Source organism: Sitophilus oryzae, unplaced genomic scaffold, assembly GCF_002938485.1.
Source record: "Sitophilus oryzae breed Bouriz unplaced genomic scaffold, Soryzae_2.0 scaffold_1621_pilon_pilon, whole genome shotgun sequence".
Lineage (NCBI taxonomy): Eukaryota > Metazoa > Arthropoda > Insecta > Coleoptera > Curculionidae > Sitophilus > Sitophilus oryzae.
In genome coordinates, this window is record NW_022146305.1 from 892112 (window position 1) to 905269 (window position 13158).

Below are 13158 nucleotides of genomic sequence, written 5' to 3' on the forward strand. Positions count from 1 at the left end.
ATAATAATGGCTAATTTAAATTTTCCGCCAGCCAGAATGTGCGATAATGTCTTACGATACGTTTTATACCTATCTCTTTCTTTTTCATATAAAGCACACATAATAAAGAAAGATAGCAATAAAGACGTACGTCCTGCCATGGTCCTGCTAATTGGTTTCAAAATTGTTATTCTGAGTTGCGCCACGGGAACGCGGTCCCACTCTTTACCATGAGATTTGTCAGTCTCTTTTTATTTGTTTGTCTATTAAATGCTCAAAACTGACAACTAAAGAGACAGCTTTATTAATTTGTCAAATTACATAGAAACCAACGCCAACCCAGCACAATATTTTTTCTACTCGTAATAAATTCCTTGAAATAATAATTTCTGAATATTTTTTAAAACGTAACTCGCTATGCTCTAATGCTAAATTGCATTATCGTATCCCGCAAATTGCATAATCTTTTCGGTCAATGATAAAATACCATTTCATCGTCTTGTATAAAAATAACTATTACTTTATCAATTTTTTTTCTTATAAACTCTTTGTATTTTTTCTGTATCGGAGAAATCAAGCCAAACAAAGATATATCTATCATATTTTGAAAGTACCAGTTACCTCAGTCGCTAAGTAAGAAAACAAACTTACGTGAGAGGTAAATAATATTTTCGGTAGTAGAAAGTCGACGCTTCTAGAATGATAATAATGATGTGGCTATCGAGAAATATTAACAATCCCCAGCCTGTCTGCCTTTCATAAATCTATTTTAATGTCTCGTTTATACATACTCAAACAAAGATTTTCCTAGATATTTTCATTTACATGATTTGACCTGAGTAGATCTTTATTACTTGATAAAATCTACTATAACAACTAGTTATCATTTTGTGTCAGTTAAAACAAAAAAATTCTCAGAAATTTGCCGAAAATGCAAACTTATCCTACATCTGCAAAACTGGACCAACTATTGTCATGAGAGAAATTACTGTAGGAGCTTTTCGAGATATAACTCCACAGATGCCTTGTAAAAAGAAATGATCCTTTTGAAAAGACATTTATTTTATGCAGTTAACAGGAAAGGAAGCATTTCGAGCATTTGATTTCATCTAGATAATTTTTGTCACATAATTATAGGTTTATATCTAGTTAATTCTGTAATAATTAAAATATGTTTTAAACGTGTATCTTTTTATTATCGTTGAGTATTTTGCTTTACAATCTTTAACTTTTGTTAAATTAACAAAATGTATATCACAGCCACCCTAGATTTTTTCAAATAATAAAGATCTACTGACGCAAAATCATAAAAATTAAAATATCTAGGAAAATCTTTGTCTGAGGGGTAGGCAACCTTAATAATATATTGAAGATATATAAAATCCCCATTGAACACCGGAATAATATACTGGGTGTTCCATTTAAAATAAAGAAGTAACTTATTTTTTAAAGTGACTAATGTTCGAACAATATTTTGAACTAAAATTTGAATATAAGTACATGCATAATAAATGTTGATTACTAAAAAATGTGGATTAGGCCGTTTTTCTTTATGAATTTATTTGCAAAAGTCCAATCGCCAATATTAATAATTGCATGAAAACTATTAATGAAACAAATTTTGTAGCTTAATAAAGCTTTCATTTTTATTTAGGATACAAAATTAATTTAATAAAATATGAGCTAATTTAAACTGTCAAAAATAATACCCCATTTATACTACACTAGCGTGTACCAGCGACTTCGTTCGCGTCGAATTAATGATTTGTAATGGTGATGATAAAGCAAAGCAAGAATTTCCATTAACATACAAACTAAATAAAATTTTCTCACATTTATGTCAGTATGAGAAAAAACAATATGGCGATATTATTATATAACTTGGTAATATTTGAGGGGTAGTTTCATCTCGTTGGAATTTGACTTTCGAATAAGCTTTTTACGTCAAGCAGTTTCAGCAGAATCGTGGTTAAGAAATTAGCCAACTTTTTTGAACACCCTGTATGATTTTTTAAAAAATTTCAAAATATGTAAAAAACCAAATAAATTATGCTTGTCCAAGCGTTTTCCCGAAAGACTAACCGTTTTTTAAATAACAAATATTGTAATATTTGAGGGGCGTTTTCACCCTCTTTGAATTTGAGATTCGAGAAACCCCTCCTTATCGAACACCCCACAGTCAATCCATTTACCAAAAATCAGCTTTAAACGTCAAGCAGTTTAAGCAGAATCGTGATCACTCAATGGTCATATTTTATGAAACACCCTGTATAAATTTATAAAAAATCTTAAAATATATAAAACAACAAAATAAAATATACGTGTTTAAGAGTTTTTCTGAAAAACTCACCGGTTTTTAAATAAAAAGTATTTTAATATTTGAGGGATAGTTTCACCCCCTTAGAATTCGAGTTTCGAAAAAATCCCTTCTTATCGAATCTCTACACCCTAAAGTCAATCTGTTTTCCAAAAATCAGATCGTGATTAATCAATGACCAGACTTTTCGAAACACCCTGTATACATTTTTAAAAAATCTTAAAATATGTAAAAAACAAAATAAAATATACGTGTTTAAGGGTTTTTTCGGAAACTTGGCCGTTTTTTAAATAAAAAATATTGTAATATTTGAGGTTTCACCCTCTTGGAACTGGAATTTCGAAAAATCCTTTCTTATCGAACCTCTACACCCTAGAATCAACCTGTATGCCAAAATTGAGCTTCTTACGTTGAGTGGTTTGGGCAGGATCGAGATTAATCAGTATGTCAGTCACTTAAGGATTTTCTATATTAGTATAGATTATTTTTTTAAATCAGGTTAAAATATAATAAGTACGTACGAGAACAATTACACTAAATTAATCTATTGATCATTCTGGAATTTCACTTGATATCATATTTGCTGATAACATTATGTTTGGCAATGATTTTCTGTCATGATTCACTTTCTGTAATATACCTGTATAAGTATTTGGCCAAAATGTAAATTCATAATTTTTAAAAACACCGTTTTCGTCTTATGAAAATGGAGAGAAATTTTAATTCGATTTCATGACCTACTTAATTATATGTATTTACATGTGATGGTTTCTTAAACATGAAGTAGGTATTTACCGGCTAATCATGCCGGTTAATAAATAGATATACACAAATACCGGGTGCGTCTCGAAAGTGGCTCACCCCTATAACTTTTTTATTTTTTCAGGTAAAAAAACGAGAGTTGGTATGTCAGTATGTGTCATAAATTAGGATTGATTGACGTATTCAATTGTTTTTTGGTCACTTCCTGTCTCACCGGAAATAACTACAACTTTCCAATCTAGAGTTGCCATGGCTTTGTTAAAAGCACTAATTTTTAGCCAAGGAGCCTTGAAAAAATAAATTTGATCATCTAAAGTTTTTCGTGCCTTGTCCTGGCCCTTTAAAAGATGCCCAAATCGTTTTTTTTTAATCATAACTCAATTTTTTCAAATGGAACAAGCGTGGGTCATTAGCATATTTGAAAAAAAACATTTTTTTAAGAATAATTTGGTACCACACACTTGGTATTTCGAGTCAAATTGTCCTTATGAACCGCTTGTTACAATTTAAAATAAACCATATGCGAAAGTGTCAAAAGTTGACATATGATATGTCATTCTATCCAGAGTGTCATTTTCTATCGAATAAAGTAAAAATATACCAAGGATGCCATTTAAAATTCAAAAGTTGTAGTTATTTCCGGTGAAACAGGAAGTGAATAAAAACAATTGAATACGTCAATCAGGCCTAATTTATGTCATATACTAACATACCAAATTTCGTTTTTTTTATCTGAAAAAATAAAAAAAGTTATAGGGGTGAGCCACTTTTGAGACGCACCCGGTATATAAATTCATTCAAAAAATACAAATGTTCGCAAATTTACTGTGGCATTTATATTGAATACTCCTGCAAATTTTCATAGAAATGTGCTAAAAAATATTTTAGAAGCTCATAAGCAATAATTATAAAATAATTTTTAATTTACACAGAGCGTTTCATCACCGACTTGAACGTAGGACAATGCATAAAAGTATGTAAATTTAAAGTTTATTCGTTAGTTAAAATAAATTAAACACTTACCGCAATAAGAATAATCCTCATGATGGCCTACCAAAAAAAAAAATAATCAAGCGAAACACTCGCGAAAAAAATTGGGAACGCGCACTCGAGATTTGATCACCGAATCACCATTGCCGGCCTAACAGATATCGGATATGGAAACTCGATGTCAGGTACTGAACGGATCTGAAAAAAAAATACTGATGATTTCGAGTACAGAGACGGATATCGACTGGCCGTACTGCCGAAGAAGAAGAGGCTGACCAAGACCACCAAGACGCTCTTCGTCGAAACGAGGAGGGATCGGCCTGGGGAAGGTGTGGGAAGAAAGGGGCTCCTGCGAGAAAGTGGCTTTTGGCTTGCGGCTTCCGCTTAGCAGGAGATGGCTAGCGAAGGCGTTTGTATCTTTTTAACCGGCGACAGTCGACCAGTCTGCGATTTGCTGTATTAGTCTGTTCGACGATTAAACCCTTGACAGTGATAGATATGTCTGTCATTATATTTCTAAGAAAAATGTTGAGAGTTCTTAGTGGTACGACAGATAAGTCCTAAGGTTTTGGTTGCAAATCCACACAATCCAAGACCAACAGACAACTTTAAAGCAGCCATCAACACGCTCTGAAAAAACCTGCGCCAACTAAAAAAAAAGGATCTCTCAGTCGAAATAAATATGACTTTGACCCAAAAGATTGGCGCTTTTCAATAGGGCCAAGAACGACGTTTCTTTGCCCAAAGCATTAACTATCTTTTCATAAGCTTTAAAAAATTACTTTAGAAAATAGAATAATCTATCTGTCCAAAGCGTGACCATGTTCTGATGCGTGTCAAATACTCGTCAGCGAGTAATGGCAGTATATATGTATGTAAGGTTTTGGTTGGTGATTTTCATATTGACTTTTGCTTGATTTATTAACTTCTTCGTAAAAAAACTTATATTTAGGCAGACAGTAATCAATGGATAAATATTTTCCTGTTATTTCAATTGATATTAGACCAGTATCGATTAAAAAATAACCAAAGCTCTGATATGATCTGAGTGCCAGTTTTTCGGATTATCATAAAACGACTGGAAAAATCCTGTAACAATCGCATGTACCGAACTATATTTGCGTAGATTATCTATAGCCTGTTTGATTTGTTAATCTGATTAATTACTCTTTTATATTACACTTATCGTACTGTAATTATTAATTGGGGTTGTTACTTACGTTATACTGGTGTTTTTCGACGTAACAAGTATGCGAATATTAATATTATCAAAAATATATCGATGGCCAGAGCTGCAAGAAGTCAGTTTTAAAAAGTCAACACCCCAGACTTAGGATTCTGGGTTCACCAGTTAATAAACTATACATTTTTAGTTATTCTAGCTTGCCTAAAATATGTTCTGTAAATATGTCGTCAGCTCTTAGGCTATATATAATACGTTTTCAATAACAAAGACGTTATATATCCATTTTTTTTTGTGAAAAGTAATGCGGGAACTAGTACTATCAGCCTTCTTTTTTATCGATAATTATTTAATAATTATTTATCAACAATTATTAACGTATATTAGTTAAACAAGTATATTTCACATTTGACTGCACCTTTACACACAGATAACAATTGTATCTAAAAAGCTCCAATTAATATAATCATTTAGTCAGCGACTTTGACGTGTGATGTGAATTATCCCTGAATTATAGCAATGTGGTTTATAATTCTACAAGTTATTCTATGCTGGATAAATGTTGCTTTGCTTTATGATACCTGCACTGAACCAAATTCAGATTACGAAGATTTTGTAAGTAAAACTACAAAATATTAGTATTTTAAATTTCGAAGAAAATGTTTGAATTTTATGAGAAGAAATATTCGAAGTATTCGTAGTATTAATGAATAATAATGGGATCATATTAATTAGTTCTCTTTAACAAAAAATATTTACATAAACTGCTTTTTATCTTTTAATGAAATAAGCGAACTATACCGACAATATTAGTATCTGTACTCTTTGAAAATTTGTTACATCATTAAAAAAAATCTAAAATGTCAATATTCCATGGGTATAGTGATAAACGAGGTCTAAATTATAAGAAAATGCTTTTTCTACGAAAACTTGGAGAGATAGGTAAAAAATGGTATAATACAATTTGATAGACAATTAAATTGTGCATCTCATTCTCGTAAAACATACAAGGTGTTATTGCCGTTTAAACCTAGTAATTATTTAAAATAAATTTTCACACACTCTGTATAAGATAGTATTTTGTTTATTATTGCAACACAATATCTGATCAATAAATAAACTTCAGTAAATATTTAGTATTAAAAACTTCGATATCCTTGGAGAAATGAAGCCTTCAAATCTTTACTGCAATTTCATAAAATTGAAAATATTTCAAAAACGGTAAGGTTTAAGTGTGATAAACCTTAATCAAGTTTACCTTTATTTCAATCGTTGAATCTAAAAATAGAATAATATTCAGGGTGTTACATTTTGGAACACCCTGTATGATTTTTTAAAAAAATTGAAAATATGTAAAAAAACCAAATAAATTATGCTTGTCCAAGCGTTTTCCCGAAAGACTAACCGTTATTTAAATAACAAATATTGTAAAATCTGAGGGGCGTTTTCACCCTTTTGGAATTTGAGATTCGAGAAACCCCTCCTTATCGAACCTCTACACCCCACAGTCAATCCGTTTGCCAAAAATCAGCTTTAAACGTCAAGCAGTTTAAGCAGAATCATGATTACTCAACGGTCATATTTTATGAAACACCCTGTATAAATTTATAAAAAATATTAAAATATGTAAAACAACAAAATAGAATATACGTGTTTAAGAGTTTTTCCGAAAAACTCACCGGTTTTTAAATAAAAAATATATTAATATTTGAGGGATAGTTTCACCCCCTTAGAATTCGAGTTTCGAAAAATCCCTTCTAATCTCTAGAATCTCTACACCCCAAAGTCAATATGTTTTCCAAAATTCAGCTTTTTACGTCAAGCGCTTTAAGCAGAATCGTGATTAATCAATGACCAGCTTTTTCGAAACTCCCTGTATACATTTTTAAAAAATCCTAGAATATGTAAAAAAACAAAATAGAATATACGTGTTTAAGCGTTTTTTCGGAAACTTGACCGTTTTTTAAATAAAAAAATATTGTAATATTTGAGGGGTGGTTTCACCCTCTTGGAACTGGAATTTCGAAAAATCCCTTATTATCGAACCTCTACACCCTAGAATCAACCTGTATGCTAAAATTGAGCTTCTTACGTTGAGTGGTTTGAGCAGGATCGTGATTAATCAGTATGTCAGTCACGTAAGGATTTTATATATCAGTATAGATTTAAGATCTTTATTAATTAATTGCAAGATGTTGCGCATCTACTACTGCAATTATATGTAAGATATCTTTTCATGTAAGTATCGACTATAGTGTCGCAATTATCCGCTAAACACTGTTTTCAAAATAAAAAGAATTTAATTTGCAGACGTTCAATCATGGAGTTTTACACTTTCTGCCCAAGAAATTGTGCTACAACGTTTTAAGCTTTCTATCAGAAATTAGACTAATTTTTGTTATTACAGTCGTATTGTAAGCGATTAATTCTTACTAAACACTAATTAAAACAGCCAATTGTTCATTGAAGGTCAGAATAATTGCACAGGTACAATTTATAATTAAGTTTAGAAAATTTAGAATAACATGTTGTGTATCTATCGATCTTTAGCTTATACATTCATCTATTTTCGTTAGATATTATTTAGAGGAAAAGGGAAATGTACATTTGACTTCAATATAGAAGATATATCTTTCGTTAATAATTGCATGAACAGAATTGTGTGCGCAAATGTACACAATTAATATATACTTACAAACAATTTTGCACAACAATCAATTAACAATATAAAATGTAATATAAATGTATATGCAGCGTCTCTTAGACTAGTACTTGGGGACCTGCAAAGAATGGAGGAGATATTTTATCTCGATACTGTTAAATATAACTACAAGATCTTTAAAAATACTTACAAAATGGCTGACAATTAATGTGTCAATCTGTCAATTCTTAGCGATATCCGGTCAGTATAGCCATTAACTGCAAGCTTGGCGGTAACTTTAAATATTAAGTATTAATCTGTAGCTATTTTGTATACAGAGTGCTACAAATTCGAGGTACGAGCATTGGTATCTCGGAAACCGTAATAGATACGAAGATGGTTAAATTGGAGCAAAGTTACGCCTTGAGATGTTCACCAAAATGCCATCAAAAAAGTTTTAAAAATTTCAAGGATTGCTGAGTTTTTTAGAAAAAAACGGATTTTTTGGAAAATCTATTTTATTTTTTCCTGTCGTTACTTTTTAGAAAATCCAAAAACTAATTACACATTCTCATAGCCACTTTATTAGGGCTATCTCATACTACTTTTAGATTTTCAAGTTAACTAATAATTTGTGAAATACAGGGGCCAACTTAGTTTTTTAAAATACGGACCTGCATTTTTTATTTCAGGTTTTGAAAGAAGTCTCTCAAGTACGACTCTGTTTTTTTAAATTATTTAATCTGATTATATTCATCGCAACAACATTGATCAGCGCTAATTAAATTGAGGAAAATGCATGTTTTTAAATAATTGTTTTAAAAAATAGTTCGTATAATTACAAATTGAACAAAAAAAAATTGTTGATATCGGTTAAGAAATGCCTCTAATATAAAATAATTAAATATTGTTAATTTAAATGGCCGGGCAAACGCTCTCTACCGCGCCTTGCCGCTGTGACGTCACCCGCCGTTCTTCTGGTTGAGTGGAGCCAGACGCGTGTTTATTTTACACAGTTTGCTTTTAAACGCTGTTGAATCCGAGTCAAAATTTTAGTTATTTGGGTTAATTAATACATAATTAGTAATTAGTGATATTTATAAATAGTAATGGATGAGCGAAAACAGAAAAAAAATGGTCCAAGGCCATGAGAAGAGATGAAAAGAAAAACGTTAAATTATCCTCTATTTTTACGATTTATTGTTGTGAAGATTATTTTGATGTAAGTTCATATATTTATGTATATTGTCTTACACAGGTATATGAAATTTGAATGTACAGGGTTATTCATTATATTTTGACACCCACATACAGCCTTAACTGCAAGTTTTAGAAGAAAACATTAAATAAAAAAGTTGCATGGTTTTTCATATACTCTCTTTTAAAATTAATTCTAGTTATACAGGGTGTGCCAAAAAAGGTGGTGCAGAAAATTGTAGGTATTGGTATTTTTCCCTTTTCAACTGTCAATATTTCGTAAACATTTAAAGATAGGTATAGGATATTATACATGAAATATATCTAGAATATCTGGAAATTTCCGAAGAATCCAAAAATATATAGGGTGTTTCGCTTAAAAAAGTAACTTAATTTTGGCGTTTGCTTATGGGACACCTTGTATAATATTTTCATTACTGATAAACAATTTATTTCCTATAATTTCGTAAAAAAAACAATCTTTAAAAATAACAAGGGTAAGGAGGTGTCAATATATAAAAAAAAATCTTTTTCACGCTATGCTCGCGAGGCATCGTTTGTGCTATTCATAGTATTTTAATGGCCCGTTTTATAAAATTGTGGTACTGCTTTCAAGAAAAAAGTTTTTTTTGCATTTACACATATTTATTCTAATAAATGGAACAATTTCTGGCGAAAAATAAAATACCGTATGATCGAATAAAAACGGCGTCCAGTTGGCTTGGAAATGACGATCGATGGCATTTCCTATATAAATTTACATATAAAATGACAGCGATCTTCATTTCATAGCCATCGCTGACGCCGTTTTTATTCGATCATACGGTATATGCATCTTCCTCATTCAAAGATTCAAATAAATAATATCCAGGTCAGCAATTTAAAGATATTATTTTTAACTTTTTTTATTGTGAATTTGGAATCTCAGTGTACGATCTAATATAATATTCATAATATTAATCGAAGTTATTATAAATAAATCAACTTTTATAAACTAGTTTCTAATGCTCTACATGTTTGAGAGGGTTACCACCCTCCCTAATGCACAAATTTATTTTTTGTTCTATCTTATTTACAGCTCTTTGAACGTAACTTCTTGTTATAGTTCCGAATGCATTTTGTACTCTTTATTGTAAATGTTGAAATGTATTGATTTCACTTTTACAAATGACGCCAAGTAATGCCCCTTGAGTTATTGCATTTGATTTTCCGTGTTCAATGTTTTACCCCACGTAATTGTTTAGTTTGAAAGCTTATTAATATTGTAACGATGAATAGATACAATATTTAAAAAAAAAAACAGAGCCGGACTTGAAATTAGTTTAAATAAATTATGTTCAAATGTCCGAAACAAAAAAAAATTAAGTGTGGCAAATCATTGCACTCAGGAGACCGAGTTCTTTGAAAATCTGAAATAAATAAAAATGCAGGTCCGTATTAAAAAAAAATAAGTCGGCCACTGTATCTCACAAATTATCAGCTAATTTGAAAATCTAAAAATACTATCAGATAACCCTGTTATTTGCTCTAGAAAGTCTATTCTGAAACTTGAAGATTTTACAAAAATAGTATGCTAAGAGAAATTGAGTACTGAGTACAGTATAGTTCTTTCACTGTCATTTTTTCACAATCATATCCATATCAGCGAACAGATAGGATTTTATTCGCGTTAGCACAATATTGCTTTTTAGCAAGGAATTAATTAATAAACATTTACATATAATTTTATCTCTAATATAGGTTTAATCTGTATAAATATACAGTCGAAAATCTCTCTTTTTTATTTACGTGATTACTGATATCGATAGAATTATTTGGGGCCTTCAATCAAAACAACTCCATTCCGGTTTGAGTATCTTCGTACGCATTTTTACTCGACAATGTCGAATTGCATCGTATGGTTGATTAGTTTCTTTCTTGTTCGGTTCGGTGTTGAATCGATTGAGTACATTTCAATGGTTAAATCAATTTCAAATGTCGACGATAAAATTCCTGCGGAGAACAAAGGGCAATACGAGGAAGAATCTTATGTGGAACATGTTACAAGTGATTTTCCTCCTCCGGACCCTGATGATGGGCCTAAGGTAACCAATGTTCTAATGCCTTACGTATCGAAACTCCAAATTCCAACTCTGAATTCTAGTTACCAACTGTCACTATAAAATTGCCATGGCAACACCAGCCATCTTGATTGCAATTTTATTTAAAAATCGCTTTTTATGCAAAATCTGAGCTAGATAGGTATAGGAAACCCTAATATAGTTTGAAAGAGCATTTGAATCTGCTTCGATTTATTTAAAAAAATACAGTGTGTTGCATTTGAAATAACGAAGTTTTTATATAAAATAAATCCTTAAAATAGATCAGCAATTTTTGGTACCCCTGTATAAATTAAAGGAAGCAATAACATATTTCAGTAAAGTTTATTTCTCTATCTTTAAACTCAGCAAGAATTAATTCTGAAAAGTAATGTACAGGGTGTTAATAATCTCTTCTCATGCATATATACGGGGTTGTTCACCACATACGACACGGAGTATTGTAGCTAAACGATTAGATTTTCACAAATCGTAAGTTTTGGGTTCGTTGAAGGTCAATTAGAGCTACAATTTAAAAATATTTTTACAAGATACAGAGTGTCCCAAATAAGTAAAAAATATTATAGTTATATTTTTTTAAATGGAACACCCTGTATATTATTCTATTTTTGGATTCTACGATTAAAATAAAGGTAAATTTGATTAAGGTTTATCACACTTAAACCTTACCGTTTTTGAAATATTTTCAATTTTATGAAATTGCAGTAAAAATTTTAAGGCTTTATTTCTCCAAGGGTATCAAAGTTTTTAATACAAAATATTTACTGAAGATTATTTATTGATCAGATATTGTGTTGCAATAATAAAAATTTTACTACCTTATACAGAGTGTCCAAAAATTTATATTAAATAATTACTAGCTTTAAACGGCAATAACTTGTTTAATTTAAATGGAACACCCTATATATTTTACGTAAATCAGATGCACAATGTAATTGTCTATCAAATTTTATTATACCATTTTTTAACCATCTCTTCAAGTTTTCGTAGAAAATGCATTTTTTATAATTTAGGCCTCATTTATCACTATACCCATGGAATATTGACATTTCAGATTTTTTTTATAGCACCATAATATGTACAAAACGTACAGGTGGTAAATATTGCAAGCCCATTGGCATACAAAATAAAATATTTAAATATTTATAAAAGAGTATACCAATTAAATATACCATCATTATTTCCTACCAAAAACACCAAAAATTAGTTAATTACATATCTATAAATTGTTTTAATTAAAAAATCATTCTAAAAATGTGGATTTGGCTCAGAAATCAATATAATAATAAGTTTTAAAAATGAATGTTTGTGTTTTTATAAATAAGGATTCGTCAATAAACGAAGTAAAATTTATAAGGTGTTGCTTTTTACCACACTGTCTAATACACACACAAAATTCAGTTTTAGTATTTGGAGCAATTATTACTACAACGTAAACAGTCAAATAATGTAGTTTGAATACTGGGATCATATTAATTGGTCCTCTTTAACAAAAAATATTTAAACAGTTTTTTTATTTTTTAATTAAATAAGCGAACTAGGTATATCGACAATATTAGTATCTGTACCCTTTGAAAATTTGTTATATCTTTAAAAATAAGCTAAAATGTCAATATTCCATGGGTATAGTGATAAATGAGGTCTAAATTATAAGAAAATGCATTTTCTATGAAAACTTGAAGAGGTGGGTAAAAAATGGAACAATACAATTTGATAGACAATTACATTGTGCATCTCACGTAAAATATATAGAGTGTTCTATTTAAATTAAACAAGTTATTGCCGTTTAAAGCTAGTAATTATTTAATATAAATTTTTGGACACTCTGTATAAGGTAGTAAAATTTTTATTATTGCAACACAATATCTGATCAATAAATAATCTTCAGTAAATAATTAGTATTAAAAAATTTGATACCCTTGGAGAAATAAAGCCTTAAATTTTTTACTGCAATTTCATAAAATTGAAAATATTTCAAAAACGGTAAGGT

The 13158-nt window shown here is 30.1% G+C and overlaps 1 protein-coding gene across 2 annotated transcripts in view; it reads right to left on the reverse strand.

Annotated features, from left to right (window-relative positions):
- Positions 1–4313, reverse strand: part of LOC115880305 — a 43630-nt gene extending 39317 nt beyond the window's left edge. Inside the window, exon 1 of one of the 2 annotated variants that reach the window (XM_030897490.1) lies at positions 4082–4313. In XM_030897490.1, coding sequence (XP_030753350.1) covers positions 4082–4102 — 21 coding nt within the window. In that variant the 5' untranslated portion in view covers positions 4103–4313. The remainder of the gene's footprint in view (positions 1–4081) is intronic. The other variant, XM_030897489.1, reaches the window with a different exon arrangement.
- Positions 4314–13158: the final 8845 nt, after the last annotated feature.